Source organism: Passer domesticus, chromosome 10 (assembly GCF_036417665.1).
Source record: "Passer domesticus isolate bPasDom1 chromosome 10, bPasDom1.hap1, whole genome shotgun sequence".
Lineage (NCBI taxonomy): Eukaryota > Metazoa > Chordata > Aves > Passeriformes > Passeridae > Passer > Passer domesticus.
Window position 1 is genome coordinate 21,084,891 of NC_087483.1, and position 19,553 is coordinate 21,104,443.

Here is a 19,553-nt window from a genome sequence, read left to right on the forward strand (position 1 = left end):
TACAGCATTGTAATTTGCATTGGAATATATTGTGTTACTGCAGTGGCTGTAAAGTGGTCAGCTTTCAGTCTAAATGCTGTGTCAGGGCTCCAGTTGGGATGGTGAACATATTTCCTGCTCATACCAGGTTCCTCTCCTTCCCACTGTTTCCACACTCTGTTAGCTTGACGTGTTTGTGTTTCTCAGATGAAGACTTTTACTGCTCAGCATTTGAATCAAGCAGGGGATGTATCGGCAGGTCAGAACTGATGTACAGTTTGTTTCTTGTAAGAGTGAAAAAAAGGAAAAAGGACAGAAGTTTTGAATCAGAAATTTCCCTTTGGCATTTCCAGGCAGCAAACATCCCTCTGGTGTCAGAGCTTGGCATTGATGATATCCATTTTGATGACTTCTCGCTCGATGTGGATGCCATGATTACTGCAGCCCTGCGGATGTTCATGGAACTTGGAATGGTCCAGAAATTTAAAATTGACTACGAGGTAACCATCTGCGCCGCACATATCTGCTGCTTTTGTCTTGGCACTGCTCTGTCCATTTGTACACATTTAGTAGCCCTGCTACAAATTGCACTTTGAATTTCAGACGCTGTGTAGGTGGCTTTTGACAGTGCGGAAGAACTATCGCATGGTCTTGTATCACAACTGGAGGCACGCTTTCAACGTCTGCCAGCTGATGTTTGCCATGCTAACTGTGAGTACCCAGCTACACAGAGAGCTTCTACTGCCACACTGCCTAACCTGGCTAGCATTTGCCAGCATTCAATTTCTTTTCTAATTATTATGCTACTCATTTCCAATAGCAAACCAGACAGAATTTGTTCAACTTAAGGCAGCACATATTTGGCAAAACCTTATAGTGTTTTAGTGACAGTGATATCATAGGCACATTAAAGTGACTGAAAACAGATGGCTGTCTTGGAGTGCTCTTGTTATTACAGATCTTGATCTTATGAAATGTTTTTCTTTTGGAACTCTTTGATTTGACATTTATTTCAAACTCCTAATTGGGAAGTACAAAACCGAGGATTAGAATCCCAAAGTATTTATTATGTTGATATTTATTAACTCCTTATCCACCTTCATCTAAACAGTTTTAGAAGATACTTCCTCAAAAGATTTGTTGTTATCTAAGTGAATCTTGAGTCTCCACTGGACATTGTTAACACTTAGGGGTTTTATTAGCATGTATCTCCAGCAGTACCTGTAGCTCCTTTTAGCATACAAGTAAATTCTACTGAAATTTAAAGTAAATTCTGCTGAAAGTACCACTGCTAACATACCAGAACAGGCATACTGCTCTCTCTCCCTACCCTACAGCAACCTCACTGTGAGAAATAACCCATCTTTGGCTAGTTCATTCTTGTAAATGTACCAACAAAAAACTCAGGGGTCCTGGATGCCAGAACTTTGCATGTTGGGCAAGAAAAAGAGACTCTGACTTCCCTAGCAGGTGAAGATGTCATTCTAGTGCTTGGTCAGTCCCAGCAGGGTGGGTGTGTCTCTGTCAGTGTTGATGGAGGCATAGTGAAGCTGTACCATGCACCATGAGACAAAGGAAAGGAAGACATCCACCAAGAGAACCTCTTCCTGTGGGCATGAGGCTGTTCAGCTGCGCAGAATGAACATTGTTTCAGCAGGCACTTGCTGATGCTTTCTAAGGAAATTCGGTGGTAATACCTGGGTGTTGGTAGTTTTTATGGTTTTATAAACTTGACGTGGGGTTTTTTTCCCCCCAGTTTTAGAGAAAGGAAAAGCATTTTCCTCTGATGAATACAGGCAAAGGCGGGCAGCGCCGCTGGGTGTGAATTACAGTAATTTGTGCCGGGGCGGGGAGCCCCAGCCCCAGCGGTGACACCCCTAGGTGGAGCTCCGAGGCCGGGTTTGCGGCACGCTGCTCTGCCCGCGGGAGCGGGCACCTCCATCCCGGCAGGGAGGGAGCAGGGCCCTGCCCTCCTCTGCCGACAGATGCTCTGACCGTGGCTCTCACGGCGTAATTTCAGAATCCTTTTAGCAGTCAGCACAGGGGTGCAACTGTCTGTCAGATGTGATCCGGCATTTTTAAGCCAAGTTCATTTCCTTGCCCATGCTCCTGGTAATAAACAGAATGAGCAATTCCATGTGCAGGGCTGGATGTGAGTGGCCGCAGCACTGGAGCATCCGCACATCCCACCCCGCTTGGCTCTGGCTCTGGCTGGAAACAGAATAAGTTCAGTGCGTGATCTGTTTGGTCTGCTCTCCCTTCCAGATACAGGAAGATTCATTTGTGCAAAAAAAGACACAAAAGAGAGACTTGACATTAGTAATAATCCAAGGCTTGCTCCTACTGCATTTGTCTTGGGGATACCATCCAAGTTAGCGTGTGCCTTCTTTTTTCACTGGTAAAAGGGAGAAAATTCTTAGACAAAACTCCTTGAAGGGCTTATCAGAGCCCTCCTCTGCCATGCCAGAAGGCATTGCTTTGTAGTTATTGCACCTTATTTCTGATTTTCCATGATAGTGAGCAATGTAGACAGCCCCACAAATAGAAACCAGTAATTCTATTTTAGGGCGTTTTCAGGTGGGATTTACTATAGTACAGTCATGTCTAACCTATAGTGCAGTAGCCTCTAAGGGCCCCACCATACTCCCACTGAATGGACAAGGAAAATTCAGCTGTGTTGAACAAGTCAAACAAGAGAAATTCAACAAAGACTAAACCGTTGTTTCACTCCTGGTAAACTCAGCCTTTTGCATATCTGAAGCATGTTCCTGTACATCTAAGTATGTATTTTCTCTCTCCTGAGCAATCATAAGCCCAGTTCTGCAAGCCATAGTTCTGTATTTCAGATGCCCAAGAATTCTGAAGACAAGCACTGCAGCAAGGCTGCTCCTGCAGGTTAAGGGAGTACGTGACAGTAAAGTGCAGGATCAACCCAGGCTTCATTATCAGTGCCTTTGCCAACACAGTTCACATTGATACTTATTTCAAAGGACAAAAATGAACAAGTAAGCAATACCAAATTAAAATCCCATCTGGTGTGCTAATAACAAAACATATAGATGTGGGGCAAGGTATAATGAATGCAATTCATTTCCTCACATGAAAGAATGACCTCCATAACTCACTGGAGACTCTGCCACTCATGAGTTATGGGTCATTCCTTTTCTGGTGAAAATAAATTTTACTGCACCATCGTCTATAGCCATGTATTTTTTTTTTTCTCTTGTAAATTCAGAAATGGGGAAATACAATCCTCTGTTTACTTGCATTATGTTCAAAGAAGATATCCCCTTACTGTAGTATTGTTTTAAATGAAATTATTTTTACTATGTGACATATGCTATATTTCTTTCATATATTTAGTGACAAGACTTTTCATTAAATAAAATTTGGCAATTTTTTTTAGTTATTGCTACTGTTAATAAATTCCTTAATTGGTTTCCCTGCATTTGCAATACAGGTTGAATCCTTGAATTTAATCAAAGTTTGGATTACACTAAAGAATATTTATTACTACATCAATTTCATATTATAAAACTTCCCTTTTAAGTTATTTTAACTTAGCCATGAATATTTCTAGACTGAAACTTGACACTTGGTGTGTTGTCAGTTACAAACTATTTTTAATCCCTTTTTATAAATAGATCTTTATTACTATTTGTTATACAAGAGCAATGTTTTAAAAATAAAAAGAGAAAACGCTATTTTTAGAGGATTTTTTTCTAATTTGGTACATGTTACTGAAACTAAAACAAAAACAATACCACTAGAAATCAGGTGAACCTCTTTCCTAATATCCAAGTTATTCTGTACACTGGTGGATTCTACACAAAATTAATTAATCTTTTTTTTCTTCATGCTTGATCATATTTTCTGCTGTGTAATTTTTAAGGAATTATAAAGCTTTTGTAGCAAGTCTTGCATTTCTTCAGTTCCCACTGCAGTGCATTCCTGAGCACCTGGGGGAACTTGGCTCCCTGTACTGTTTAAGTATTAACTGTGGCCACATTTCACACTGTCTAAACAGAAAATACCTAGATTTGAATGTGCATTTCTCTAAGTAGAAATTGTGGTCTTCAGGGTGAATACCAGAGCTTTCACAGAGTATTGCAGCAATTTACTGGTGTTTCTGTAAGTTCCTACCACAGAAGGGCAACAAGTCCTCCAGTATCACTTAAACTCCCTTCTTGCCAGTGGGTGAAATTATGCCCCCTTTGAAAATCAATGATATTTGGGAATTCTTAAATAGTGTCAGTGTTCAGCCTTGGTTTGGTCCTCCAATACAAATGTATTTTGTATTTCTTGTATATAATTTCCTTTCATGCTACCTAGATCATGTGGCTCATTTAGGAGATTCACTGGAGACTGACACTGTGAAAAGACAAGTGTTCTGATTTTCCAGCTCAGCCAGTCATTTTTGCTGTTTATATTCTATTATGCCCTCCTGCTTCTGAAGAACCAGGTTGTTTCTGCCATGGGTAAGAGGCACAGCACCAGTGGTGCCCCACAGAGGCTCTAGCACCTCCTCCAGACAGGATCTGTTCAGGATGCTTGAGGTTAGCAACAGCATTAAGTGTTTTTTCTCTGCCATGAGCTCGTTCAGGCAGGAAGACTGCTATGACAAGTATCCAAGAGAAGAAGCACAATGACAAAAAAATGTTTCTAGGATTAACTCCCCCATTCACACAATCACGTCTGAGCTGCTTGTAGGGAATTTCATTGCATCTGTTTTTGAATGCTTCTCCCAAATTCAAGTGGGTATCTGCAGCAGAAATTTGAGACATTGCCTCTTTAAATCGTGCCACTTCATTTCAAAGTGCCAGACTGAAAAAAAAATCTAATAGTTCATAACAGTTCCACACAGTACATTTTATCTGGGTTCTTTTAAAGGTCTTCCAAGTTAACATGTCAGCTATCTCTCACAGTAGGGATTGACTAAGATGGTCACCTCAGGATTGAAGAAATCTTTCTAAGTACTTCTCTAAATAATAATTTTAAAATTTTATCAGTTTAGTTTTGGGTTTTTTATTTCTCTGATTAAAAAATCCAGTTCCTGTCTCAGTTTGCAGTTACTGGTATTTGTTTTCAGCTCCTTTTGCCTTTAGTGCCTCCTGGCTAGCAGAGAAATGGCATGCTGGAAATGCAACAAAGAGATAATAACAGATCACTCCAAGGACATTATCTATTCTGCTAACCATCTGACATACAGCAGGGAATAGAATATGACAATAAAGCATTTATCTTCTCCTTACTGAAACGTTCATGGTATCAAAACAAAGTTGACTGTTGCTGGATGGACTAACATTACTTATCCCTTTTGCTACTGATAGTTACAGCTGCTTTTTTTTTTTCCTGCTCTCAGACCGCAGGATTTCAGGAGATTCTAACTGAAATTGAAATTTTAGCTTTGATTGTGGGATGCTTGTGTCACGACCTTGACCACAGGGGAACCAACAATGCCTTCCAAGCCAAGTAAGCTTTCTAATTCTTACTATTTTAATTTGGTTTTCTTCCACAGGAGAGCAAAAGGTGACCAGGATAAAGAATGAAGCATTAATTTCAAGTCTTCTAGGCCAAGGCCAAGTACTCTTATTCCTGTGTGCAGTGAGGGACTATCCATCTTTATCATTCTCTGTTCCTTTAAGTAATTGCTGGCTTGTCCTTTGGAGCTGGCTGTTGAACTGACACCACATATTGAAATGTGGTGCCAAAACCTGATGTTCTTTTCAGCTGTTATTGATTCTGGTTTTCAACCCAGGAAGCACCTAAATTGTCTGTCTAGGTTGTTCTTGCTGACTGGGGTGCATAGCATTAAGTAAAATCTTTTTCTGCTATTGCAAAGGAAATAAAATAAGTGAAACTGAAATAATGCTTTCACAGAAACCAGGCTCCTGCCAGTGAAGTAGAAGTAGGTTTGTAAGTTTAAGAGTGGTACTTCTTACTGTGTAGGTAAGGGAACTCCTTAGACTAAGGTCAAATTCATTCCAAAATCTGCCTTTCCTGAGAATAGGAGGGACAATAGAAAATGTCTCCAGCAACATCCTGGCCAAGCTGTGAAATCTGCCACACACAGAGATGCCTTCAAATCCCATGTTGTTTTCTTCACTCCCTGGTTCCTCTACAGTCAGAATATGAGGCCCGAAGGCATTCCTGTCCTGCAGATCCCAGTGTGCATTTGTAGCTTTTTCTGTTCTGCCTTACTGCTAATCCTCCATTGTGATGGGGGAGTGGTCAAATGGTTGTCCAGAGATATTTGAAATGCAGAGTGATGCTGTATTAGCCTATTTTGTCCTACTTGTGCAGAAGTACTCTGCTGCAAGGTGTGTATGCAGGGGCTACTGCATTTCTGGGGGCAAGTTGCCTCAGTGACCATCACTCAAACTGATGTTTCTGATGTTCACTAAGCTGCCATTTCCTGAGGTATTGGTGTTGCCATACAATCTCAATGAAACAATGACACTGTCTGGATCTTCAATCACCACAGCAGGGAAAATCAATTGCAGTGCTCAAAAGACAGAGCTCGTGGTGCAAAGGTTACCAAGCACTGCTAGATGCCTTTTTGCAGCTGAGTCTTGAAGAGAATCAAAATAGACGAGACAAATGGGAAGGAAGCTCAGCTGATTGATGTTTATGTTCCCAATTTACAAAAACGAGACCTAAGATTTACATCCTGGCCATTTTAGGCTCTGATTAAATTAACCACTTCTCTGCTGTACCATTATACAAGAGTATCTTTTGTGCAGAGGGATGGCTGACTTAAAGGTACAGGGTTCAGCATTAGACGGCTATCACTCATACTTGTTGTTTGACAACAGAGTACAGAGAGGAGGCTACCATTTTATGACTCCATAAAGAAACTGCTGAAGACATTTAATGAAAGACAAACATTACCACACATGTATAAAACATCCCTGAAAACAGAAGCTGTAGTTTTCATAACGCTAACTATGATTTATTCCTCTAACCTGACATAAATTTAAGCATCACATTTTCCTATTTTATCTTCAGTGTCCAATACTGCTGTTCTGTATGATGAAGGTTCAAGAGGTATATGATGGAGGCAATATCACAGTTGTCTCAAATGGCTCTGTTATATATGTCAATATCACCTTCTCTAGGGATGATGTTTCCTGGACATTCTTTTCTCTCATATAGCTGCATCTGATAATTAAGTATCAGTATGGTGCAGTTTTATGGTATATGCTCCTAGGAGACTCTTTCTGTCTCTAGCATAATCTCTTATTCTCATTTCTTTGGAAAGAAAGCCCTTCTTCTCACTTTAGGCTGGATCCCAGAAGTGAAGTACTTTGCCTGAACTACTTTGCTACTGGTGAACAGTGACCATTCTGACAATCCAGTCCCATTCCCTGCAATTCCCAGCAACTTGCAATTATATAATGTTATTCCATATATTTTTGTCCTTTAAACATAGAAAACCGACCTGCTCTGTTCATTTTGAACCTGATTTTGGTTTAGGCAATAAATGTGATGAGAAAATACATTCTAGAGACATGCTAAGGTTTACTTTTATATTCACTGCTCTCACTTGTGGTTTTTTGTTTACCTCTAGTATTTGCAGTTGGGTTTTTTGTTGTTGTGTTCTGGGATTATAATTTAAGGGTTTGTAGTTGGCCAATGTAAGCCCTTTGTTTATGTCTATTAAGAATTAAAAATAAAAGGTAGCAGGGGAACAGCTGATCCCAGCTCAAGGACATTACCTTGTGCCTTTACTGCACAGTTCTGTGTCCGTGCTGTTCCTGAGGCACTTGGAAAGCTGCATTACAAAATTCCTTGTAGTTCCAGAAGAATCTTTAGTCAGCTGGCAATGTTTAGCAAAGAATGGAACACAAATGCTTTATATCTGGATTTGAATTAGTATTTTGATCTCATCAGCTGTCTTAAGTGAGGTTGCTGAAGTGGAGGTGGAGAGTGTGGCTACATGCTTTTGTCACTAAATTGTCTCTGAAACCTGCTTCGTAAGCAGACGAGCAGGATTTGTTGACTTCCCATGTTCTGTTTCAGGAGTGGATCAGCCTTAGCTCAGCTCTACGGCACCTCTGCTACCTTGGAGCACCACCATTTCAATCATGCTGTCATGATTCTCCAAAGTGAGGTACAAAAGCATTACTATTAATCTCACTGTAAGCTGTTGGGCAGTTTCAGCTGGAGAAAGGAAATACCATGTACAGTACCTTTTTAATGCCCTCTCCTTGAGGAATTATTTATTGGTTACCACAAAGGTCACAACTAGCACAAAATTAAACAACTACAAATGCTGATCACAGAGCTCAGAGATTATATCTGTCTCAATCAGCAAGGGGCAAGGAGAATACATCCTAATCATATTGTCAGCTTTTCTCACTCTTCTTACATATATCCTGCTCAGTGGTTTAGAGGTAGCTGAAACAGGTGCTTACTGTTCCCCACAGGTGTCATATTCAGAGTATCAGAGCCATCCTTTACTACAGCAATTTAATTTCTTTGGCAGCCTTTCTGTAATCAGTATTTTTTTTTTCATAATTTAATACACTATTTTTAAAAATTAAAATCAGTAATATCATGCTGTCCAAAGTATATTAATTGCTTTGCAGATACCTGTGAAGACAGAGATCTTGCCTAGAATATCTTGCATATAACACTACACAGCATATACTACACCATGTATTTAATAACTGAGAGAAGTGAAAGAACGGGCATAGAGTCCTTTCAAAACAACAGATGCGTTTTCTTAATTTACAGAGTTCGGTTGCTACAAAATGCATTTAGTAAATATAAAACCAAAGCTGCTGTTCATGCAGCACAATTGAAGACCATAGCCTGATCTGCAGTAACTTCTGAAGAGATCTGGAATGTCTCATGATCACAGATGAATGGGAACAGGGTGATGGCTTTACCTCTGTGGACACTGCCAGGGAGATTTGTCACAGAACTGCACCTCCCCAGACCTTATTTCATATATGTCCTCATACCAGCATAATTATAGCAACCCTGTTGCTGGAAAATTCTTGGTTTTAAGGGGCATTTTAAAATTCCTCAGCAGTAGATGGCAGTGCATACTGAATGTGGGCACTACAGGACTAAATATCACCAAAATAAGACTCTGGTTAGAAAGAACTTCAATATTTATGTAGGTGATTAGGAAAAAAAAGGCTTGTAATACATTTATGTATGCTAATATATGTGACTGTTGTCAAAAAATAATTTCTTAAGCTTACATTTAGAGTTTTTCATTAATTTTGTTTCTTTCGTCTTATTTTCTCAAGAATTTCACAGAGGAATTATAGGATCTCTGTCCCTCTTGTTTTCAGAAATCCAGTTACAAAAGAACCTTCTCCGTCTCAAATAGCAGCATCAAATAATGAATTTCCTTTCATTTTGGCCACAGAGAATCTTTTAAATTCTTAATTCTTAATCCCTTAAAAAGCAGCCAGTTGGGACCACAAAGGTAGTTTAAATTGTATATAAAGTTGTGGTTCTTTAGTCCACATAGGCAATGGCTGTATACACTGTAGGACAAGACAGTAATGGGCAGAGTGAGCAACTGGGCTGCTTTGAATGAAAAACTGATTTAGTGTCCTTGACTGCTCTAACAGCAGTTTGTGTGCATGCAAGCAGCAGCACAGATAAATCTATTAGGATCACTACTCAAAATCTCCAATATACAGCTCCCCAAAACATTTAATAAGATGAAAGACTGAGATGTATCCATAGTTTTTCTCCATAAACTGAGTCTGTGCAGGATCAGAGGAGAGAGTAAATCTTTACTTGACAGGCTATCATTTCAGCAGAGTTTAGAAAAACATACCAGGTGCTTGATAACAATCATCAAGTCTTCTGCCTCAATGTAATCTCAGCAGTATTAGCATTATTATTTCATCATTGTTTTGCCATGAATCAGAAAAGGCTTGTGTTACAGGGAAACAGTAGACTAACAAGTTAGAAAACTTTTTAAAAAACTATTGATTGTTAGCCCTTTACCTCTTTTATCTCTTTCATTATAGGGTCACAACATCTTTGCTAACTTGTCCTCTAAGGACTACAGTGACCTTATGCAGCTTCTAAAGCAATCGATATTGGCAACAGACCTCACTCTGTATTTTGAGTAAGTATTGGCATTTCTGGTATTTGATGAATGAAAATTCAGAGAACTTACTCTAATGACCTATTAAATACCAATAAGGATATATAATATGAGAAATTAGTGTTCAGCTATGGTTGAAGAGATTTAGTCTAACACTTAGTATCTTTTAGACTAATAGATATATCTCAAGCGTCTAAATAAGTTTTGCTTTAATATGTAACATGTCTGTATCAACCAAAAGCAAGTGAAATCTTAGATTTATACTTCAAAGCAATCCGAGGAACCAGTTACAGCTCAGTTCCATACTTTTTCTGTCCCTTCTATGATAATTTCTTCAGGCATCACCATTTCAGCATTTCTGAACACTTGTGCTAAGAAATTCCATATTTAGTTACAGACCCAGTTACAGAGGTAACAAAGCAGACACTTTGCTGCTTTGAAGACAAATTATGCCAATTCACATCATATGATGAGAATAGGTCTTAAAAACCTTAACTGTGGAGAAGTACACTAGGATCTCTCTCCCCCAGTTTTCTTCCCTTTCCTTGTTTGCAAATCAAATCTCAAAGTAGATTTCAAGTTGGTCCTGTATTTCAAATATTGTTAATTATTACTGAGCTCATCCCACTGAGGATGTGTGGGAGGATGCACGTAGTCAGAGGAGTCAATGGTGTCACCATCACAGTGCACTTCTGACATGTGGCGTTAGCCTGTGGCAGCAGTGCTGACAGATGTGCAGTTTCAGTGCACTGCCTTCCCAGTCATGACAATAAGTCATCCTTAGGAATTTTTGTTTGGTGTCCATTAGCACTCTATCTTGTCTGTCTTTCTGCCATGTCTCAAGTGAAAGGATTAGAGTTGGACCAGAGGAAATTTAGCTTAGATATTAGAGAAAAAAAATTCACTGAAAGAGTGGTTAGACATTGGAATAAGTTGTCCAGGGAGATGGTGGAGTCACCACCTCTAGAAGTATGAAATAGTTGTGTTGATATGGTGCTTAGAGGGAATATGGTTTAGGGGTGATTATGGGGCGCTGGGTTGACAGTTGGACTTGATGACCTTGAAGCTCTTCCATTCTGTGAGATACAAGGACCATAGGTCCTCTTGTCTCATCATAAATAAATGCTGCAGACATTTTTTGTGCTCTCAAGGAGAAGATGAGTGACAGGGACTGAGAGGACAGCTGCCCTGACACAGCTCCATGTGCTCACCCTGGCCGAGACCCTGGAGGAGCCAGAGGGGGCTCATGGCAGTGCCTTGGGACAGACCCTGTTCAGACCCAGATGTGATGGAGCTCTCTTCCCTGCCTGCCTTAAGCTGAAAAACTATGTGGTCAAGTTGTTTTTCTAGTTTTAGCACAGAGAAATAATGTCCAAAAGGGACATAATTGAATTTCGAGATTATTTTCTTACTTGCACAATTGATTTTTCGTGCTGCATGAATCAGAAGACGTTTAGCAAATGAGGCCTCTTTACTCAAAAGTCTGCAGATAAATTATTTTTTCTTCTTGTGTTAATATGATTCATTAATGAGGTAGCTATGCTAGTTTATTTTCAGAAGTGCCTGAAAATCACTCTCTAGAAACATTGGTGCTTTACATTTCTTAAAGCCAGCCTATGTGAACAGGTGTTTCTACACAAGTACCTAATTTGTTTTTTCAGTTTGCTACATCTTCAACATTTTTGTTGAGAGGGGAATTCTCATATCAGTATTCTTAAAATGACTGAATCTAATGACCACAAGCTCCAGGTACTAAAACAGCAACAAAATTGTTGCAGAGCAAGATTTTATGACCTTCTCAAGGCATTACTTTTATACAAACAAACAAGAAGATGACTCTCACTGAAAGATCAGATAGGAAATATATTTGACTTTAGTTTATAATTCTAGATAACAACACTTGTAGATAATAGCAAGTAAAAGCATGGAACCGAAGTTAAGTTTATGGAAATTCATCCAAATGATGTCTTGAGCCACTGGGCTGTAGAGCAAATGAATTTGTTATACATAGGAAAACAACTTCCCTTTGAGGCAAAATACAGCAAGAGTCAATGTTACTCAAAGACCCTGGAAAATTTTTATAACTCAGTTGGTTTCTGAAATTCTGCCATATTATATTTGCTTGTTAATAGAAAACTTCATCATTTTGGATACCAAATAAAACATTAGGAAATGCTAAATTGTTTCATTGGACATAGCTGCTTTCCTCCACTTCAGTCCTTCCTACACTGAAACTTCTCTGTAGAGCTGGACTACTACTTCTGTATCCATTTAAATGGATTTCAAAGAAAATCCTTAAAGCTTTTAGCTTAACATAAGGCCTTGAGACTCACATTTTTGGTTACTGTTTATGGATCTCTACATTTTAAATGTGAATATTTTATGGTTTTGGGGTGTCACATTCCTGGGCTTTCAGCTTTAAACATTCTTGCATGGTTTTTGTTCAGGAACATAAGAATTTCTCAGAATATCCAATACTTCAAAATGAAATCTTTTTTTTCCCCTGAAGTATAAGGGATTAGATATCATCATGTAGTCATTTATAGTCCTCTTCTAGCTGCTGAATGAAATCCATTATAGAAAGGCCCTGTAGTAGCAGTGACTGGTCATATATATAACCATGATAGTCAGGGACCAGAATAATGCAACATGCCCCACATAATGTTCTGGAACATAAAGTATCTGGAAGTGTGCATATGCAAATATGTCCTGGCTGCCATGAGACTGCACTGTCAATAGTCACTGTCCAAAACTGCAGCCTAGTTGAAGTAAATGTAGACTGCAAACTCTCTCCTGTGGAGGAACCTAAACACATTTCCTCTTGACAAAGAGCAGTCACATATGAGATGGGGCACTGCACTGTCACTCAGGACGTAGGTATTTATTTGCTTTCCAGCTTTGATGCTCATATGTTGTGTCACGGGGGGCAAGTTGCTCCAACAAGTTTCTGTACTTCAGCTTCTATCTTGGGCAGGATCTATTACCTACTGTAGTCACACTAGACAGTAAGAGCTGCTTGGAGTCTCTGTGCCATAAAAGATTACAGACTATCAGAATTTTGTTGCTTAAAGGCAACAATCAAGCATTAACATGTTCTATCCATCTCACGTTTTGTCCCTGTTTGAGGACATGAAGAAGGCGTGAGAAGACAAACCATGGACTAAGCAGGGAGACCTAGTTTCCAGTCTATAAGAACTATGAACTCAAGACAGCAGCAGCTCCTGTGTATCTCTGTTTCTTTCTGTGTGCTGGAAATAACAGGAACTGCACAGCTCTGAAAAACCCTTCAGGATATAGAAGTAAAAACCATTTTGCAAGGACAAGAAAAGAGGAGCATGTGTGTATTTCTGGGGTGTTTCTATTGTCTGTCTGTCCACTGCTGTAGGTGAACATTTCATGCTTCTGTGGAAGACTGAACATTTCAGAGCCATTCATTTCCTTATTTGTGGAGACCATAAATCCAATATTGCTTTTACTAGGCAACTCTGACATTGATAACAGACATTTATAGAACGTGTTCGGAAATTAGTATGCTTCGCTTAAATGGACTGTCAGTGTAACGGCCCTAACAATAATACATGAGGTGCAGTGATTCCGTATCACACAGAGAACCGTGTTTCTGCTGCAGTGCTGCCCTGCAAGTGTCTTATTTCCTTCTCTGACAATCTGCTTTTTTGCAGGAGAAGGACCGAGTTTTTTGAGCTTGTCAGTAAAGGTGGTTATGATTGGAATATAAAAAACCACCGAGAAGTATTTCGGTAAGCACGGTTTTTTTCTTGCTTTCTGGTTATTTGTGTAGCCATATTTGTTAAAGGAATTTCATGTATTGCGGACTGGAGGCTTAGAATAACAAGAGAAAGTATCTTGTTTTAAAAATACAATCAATTTTATGAAATACATGGTATGATTTTTCAACATTAGCAAACAGCTGGAATTAATCAACATAACTTCACCTTCTCCATTTCTCCTACACACTTAGTCCTGTTTTCTTCCCCTTCTCCCAGCCTCACCAGTTGCTGTTCAGCCCTTCTGCTCTTTTTCCAGAAAGTATCAATATTCTGCCTCTCCACACAAAGATCTGTCTGTTTCCCTGATCCCTTTCCTCTCATCTGTCTTTTTTCACTAGCCATGCACTTCTCTGCTCTTCCAGTCTGTACCTGGGAATTTTCATATACAGAGTACTCCTCCAGCCCTCAGGAATGCCCTGAGCATGCATCCTACTGAAAACCTCAGACATTGTGGGTGGTTTGAGTAGATCACACTTTGTAGACAATAAAATGCGTGTATTTGCATATGCATGCCTGGTTATGTCTCATTTTATCTGAAATTTCATTAAAATTCTGTTATCTTTTCGTCTTTTGACAAAATATTGGCCATTTTCTATTTTCCATACCATTTCACCCATTCCTAATTTTAGATTCAGGCAATATATTTGATGCTTCATTTTCAGTGCCCTTGTTCTTCATTTAAACTTTCTTAGACTTTTATCTGCATCATGTACTGTACATAAACGCTTTCTACAGCTGAACGGTTTCCTTCTCCTAATGCATATAAAACATGGTTGTAGCTAGATATTAAACTACAGTGGAACCATATAGCTCACAGTAAATCTTCAATTTTTATTGTAGATGAGCAGTAGAAACTGCTTAAACAGTGTCTGGGATGCCTCCTGTGATTATAGGCTCTCTTGCTACAGCAGTCACTTACAAATAGGCATATAAATTAATCCAGTTGCAGGTGTTATTATGTAATAATACCCTTACTTATATCATGTGAAGCACATGCTTTCTAATATATTATAGGTATTAATGTAAGTAGTGTTAGAAGTATTGCAAAATTAGCAGTTACTCCCTTGCAATATCATTTCTTTTCTAGTGTGCAATGCAGAATACCAAAATTCATCATCTTATGACCTGTAACACATTAGGATTCTGAGGCACAATTGTAATGAAAAAGCCACGCTGATGGCTAAGATTTCAAACATGTCATTCTTTTCTGGAGGAAAAGAAGGTGCCAGGGCTGACATTTTATATATGTATTATTTATTTATGCGTCCAGAGCAGAGTTGTTTAGAAATTCAACAAAGGTTGATTCAGTTTGTATTGTTCATTTCTGTTTTTCAGATCAATGCTAATGACAGCCTGTGACCTTGGAGCTGTGACCAAACCGTGGGAGATTTCAAGACAGGCAAGTCATGATTAATAGCAGGGCTGGGAGGAGGCGGGACTGGCAGGACAATATTCCCAGGGCCCTGGCTTACAAGGGACCAAAACTGGAATCAATTTACAGCAGTATTAATGCTATAAAAAAATAGCAGGGGGTTTCTGCAAAAAGTGGTTTATTGCGTAATCATTCCCTGTACATATGCTGGTGTGTACATCTGGCTTTACAATCTCTCCTCTTACTAACATTTTAAATCCATATCCAAAAAATGGATGGATTTAAAAAAAAAAAGGCATTTAGCCACATACAGCTGCATTTACTTGTTTCATCCCAAAGTTTTCCTTGGCAGTGGCAGGGTCTTCCCTAAATCAAAAATACCAACAGATTTTCTGCATATTTTCATTAGCATAAAATCTTCACTAGATATGATAAAAGAAATGTGTTCATTTTCTTAATAATGTTGCAAAACTCCAAGTGCAGTACAGGGCTTCCTTTAACATCCTGTATCTAGAAACCAACAAATAAAAATGCAGAGTTCTGCTGCTGAGTAGGCTCTTTAGAAATATACATGAAAAATAGATCCAGCATTAGCAAACAGGTACAATGTGAGAAAGCAACGTCCCAAAACTCTTGTCCTTTGCCCCATGATTTTCTCTCTTCTAGACATCTTTGTCTACCTAGAAACCATACTTAATATTTCCAGTATCTATGCCAGTCATTCTCTGTCCTTCAGTGAGGCCCAGAACAAGCCAGTTGTTCTGGAAGAAGACAGACTGTGTCAGGTCATGGAGGAATTGGCAGCATCAAGAAGCAAATAGAAAACATACCAGTGCAGCTGGGTTTGGGTACACAGCTGGAGGAAGTTTGGTGCAACAGCAAGTAATAGTTACAGAGATGGGGTGGAAAAGAGAAAACTAGGCCAGATAACTGGTGATGTAGGAGCAGACAGATTCCTTGGACAAGGAAGTATTAGAAGCTGAGAAGGATCTATGGAAGTTAACATGCACATCAACTGAATAAAAAAAAAAAAATTTATGGAGGGAGGGCTTCACCTCAGCTTTCAGTTTTTCAAGTGAGTCTTTTTTGCTTTATCAGCAGACTGTGACAGTTCTTCTAAGGCTGTTGCTCTACCTGGCCAGAACATAGTCACCTAGCATGGAAATCAGGAAAGCTGCTTCTATCCTGTAGTGGGAAATTGAGTAACAAGATTTTTCAGTGCCTCCTGGCCACTGTTGCAGCGTGTGCAATCCCTCCTCATTTTTCCTCCTTAACCCAGTTAGCTTCTGCATTTTCACTGACAGCCAAATGTCAGGCAGGGTCTGCTTTCCTAGTTTGTGCTATGCTGCTGAATTAGTGCTGCAGTCTCTGGCAAACTGGGGTTTTTTATACTTATCACTCTTGAGGTCTACAGGTGAAAAGTCCCCTGCAGCTTACTTATACAGGTTTACTTTATATTGGAAAATCCCACCTGGGATTTCCTGAAACATTACCTGATTGAGCAGAAGTGCTAGTAAGTCCACAGAGGCAAAACAGGAAATAGCTGAACCTTAACTGTGCCACAAGAAAAAAACCAAATATATTTGAAAAAAGGGAATAGAGCCCACATGTAAGATGGAAAAAATCAGGAAGAGAAGATTGAAACAAATAAAAGAAAAGGGACAGAAGGAGAACAGGACCAGAATAGCACTGAAGGACAAGGATGATACTATGCCATGATTATTTTCATACAATACATTTAGCAAACCCTTAATTGCTGATAAGTTGTTAAATTATTTTTCTTATCTGGAATATTGATCCAGAATTTTCTTAAGATTTAAGAGTACTTATCACCTACTTCCAAATCATTTTGGTATTCCCTATTTCAACTGCAACAAGCTTAGCATTTGTGAACATTATCTGCCATGCAGTTGCTAAAGCAAGAAATTTTGAGATTTTATGAAGTACAGGTTCTCTGCTTAGTTTACCCTCTTGTGCCTTGGCATTATAAAATAATTTCCTAGCTTAAAAGCAATACACTAGTATGACAGGAGCTTTAGTTTGTGAATGCCTCTTCAGTAGATTGGCTTCCAGTTTTTTGCATCTCAAAATGTCACATGTGCTTATGTTCAAAGCCTCACACATGACAGGTGTACAGTACTGTATCAGAACTGTTACTGTTTGACTTCCTAAAATTCCTCTGGTTTCCATAACTAAATTTATTTTTAAGTCGTGTGTTCTTCTAAGAAGCACAAACCTCTGCAGTGAATAGAACATCTTCATTCACAAAAGTCAGGAAGATGCATTCTAACTTCCAACCTACCACTTCTTGATTTTAAATCAAGATTATCATCACAATCTGAGCTCATACTTAGATATGCAGATCCTATATTGATGACAGTCATGGGGGAAAAGAGTAAAGCCTAGTGAGGGAAAAAACTCTTCATGAATTCATAATAGATTAAAGCAGAGGGTATTGGTTAATTAAGTTTCTTTGATAAGCAAAGCTGTTATCACAGGGCAACAGCCTGTAAATAACCAGAGAGCTCATGCATGTTTTACAAAGCATTTTTACAAATGTAATAGTGGATGCCAACAAGAAGCTATAATTTTCTAGTTTGATCTCAGTTCTTGAGTAAGTTGTTATAACTGCATTGAGCGCTACCTTGGCAGTGTAATGTAATTCCCCAAGACAATTCCCTGTGCCTGACTATGGCTGTTTATACCCCCTGTATGCCCAGTCAAAAAAACTAGTGAACACATGCCTGATGTCAGTCCTGTAACTGAGGATACTCACTTTTTACAGTTAAGTACAGGCTGAAGTCATGGTCTGAGCAAAAACTCATCCTAAAAATTGTGTAACAACTCTGATCTTTTGTCATGATTTTTATTTTAGGCAGCTGAGCTGGTAACCAGTGAGTTCTTTGAACAAGGAGACAGAGAAAGATCTGAACTCAAACTCACTCCTTCAGTAAGTTTTTTATCATTTCTGAAATTGTTTGAATAATGGTTTGTATTATAATAGTTTGAATAGTTTGAATAATTTTAATAGAGGAAAAAACCATCATTGGGCTCATTCAGAAAAATTAACTGTATTTTGTACATAAAGAAAAACCTTAGAATAAATAAAAGCTCTGTCCAATAAGGATATGCATTTATAACCACATATAAAATAGCTCTCCAGTCAACATAATAACTTTTGCCCTTTCACAGTCCTTGAGCCCTTTTTCTCATTCCCTGTATCTATTCCTAAGGTTATTCTATCAGTGAATTTTCTAAGCAGCAGGTGTTGGGTTTAATACACAGAATTCAACTAAAAACTCACAGCTACCTATGGAAATCAAAATTGCCAGATTTACTTTATATTGCAGCTGTATATCTGTGTTATTTGAAATGCATTTCTGTAAGTATACATGTAAATATACTACTGTGATTGAAGGGATAAAATGGAATTGAGTGGAATAAAGCCAGATGGGTATAAAATGTCAAACAGGAACTAGGAAAGTTTCATAAAGATTTTCACTGAACAATTAGAAAAAGCCTTATCCGGTTGAATAACTCAAAATATTGAGCAACCATTATCTAGAGGCAACAGGAGAAGGGTAACAGAAAGTATTCTAAAGAATTTAACTGGGAGGAAGAGAGCCAGCCCAGATCCATCACTGTTTTGCTGAGCTGCAAAACCCTATGTGAGAGAAGAGAAAATTCTACTCAAAGTTATCTGCTTTACATTCCTACAGGAGGTTACTTACTACCTCAACTCCAACTGTGGAGCATTTATTTTACACTACAGAATTATAAACACAAAACACATTCAACCTAAAAGTTTCAAAACAGAATTGAAAACAGTTTATTTTTCACACCAGTCAAAGCAGTAGGAAGACACCTGCAAAGATTGATTATGGTTCACAAAGTGTTATGGTTGTGAGAATTTGACCATAGCTGCAAAGCGCTGGATGACGTGTCTGTAAAATACTCCAGTGTAAATAAAGTCTGACAGTTTTGTTTCCTTCTCAATTCAGGCCATTTTTGATCGGAACAGGAAGCATGAACTCCCCAGGCTGCAGCTCGAATGGATTGATAGCATCTGCATGCCACTGTATGAGGTAATTTTTACTTGCTGCTCCTGTAGAGTCCAGAGGAGATTATTCTTGTCTCTCAAGGGAAAAAGAGTTTGCTTTCAGAGCAGCCTTGAAGGCTGTTTGAACTCTTGTCTTACTTTGACTTTACCATAAGTCTGAATGCCATGAAGAAATCTTCAGATTCCCTGAATCTATCTGTAAATATCTGTAATGTCTGCAAATTCCCCTCTAAGTTATGGAAGCAGATAGGGCAATTGTTTGCTTCATTATGT

General features: G+C 38.8%; 1 protein-coding gene across 3 annotated transcripts in view; it reads left to right on the forward strand.

Moving 5' to 3' along the window:
- PDE11A (phosphodiesterase 11A) overlaps positions 1-19,553 on the forward strand; it is a 110,506-nt gene that overhangs the window by 73,024 nt on the left and 17,929 nt on the right. For all 3 annotated transcript variants that reach the window (XM_064434333.1, XM_064434332.1, XM_064434334.1), the window contains exons 11-19: positions 333-479; positions 583-690; positions 5,342-5,451; positions 8,002-8,092; positions 9,981-10,081; positions 13,741-13,818; positions 15,184-15,251; positions 18,100-18,170; positions 19,222-19,305. In XM_064434333.1, coding sequence (XP_064290403.1) covers positions 333-479; positions 583-690; positions 5,342-5,451; positions 8,002-8,092; positions 9,981-10,081; positions 13,741-13,818; positions 15,184-15,251; positions 18,100-18,170; positions 19,222-19,305 — 858 coding nt within the window. The remainder of the gene's footprint in view (positions 1-332; positions 480-582; positions 691-5,341; positions 5,452-8,001; positions 8,093-9,980; positions 10,082-13,740; positions 13,819-15,183; positions 15,252-18,099; positions 18,171-19,221; positions 19,306-19,553) is intronic.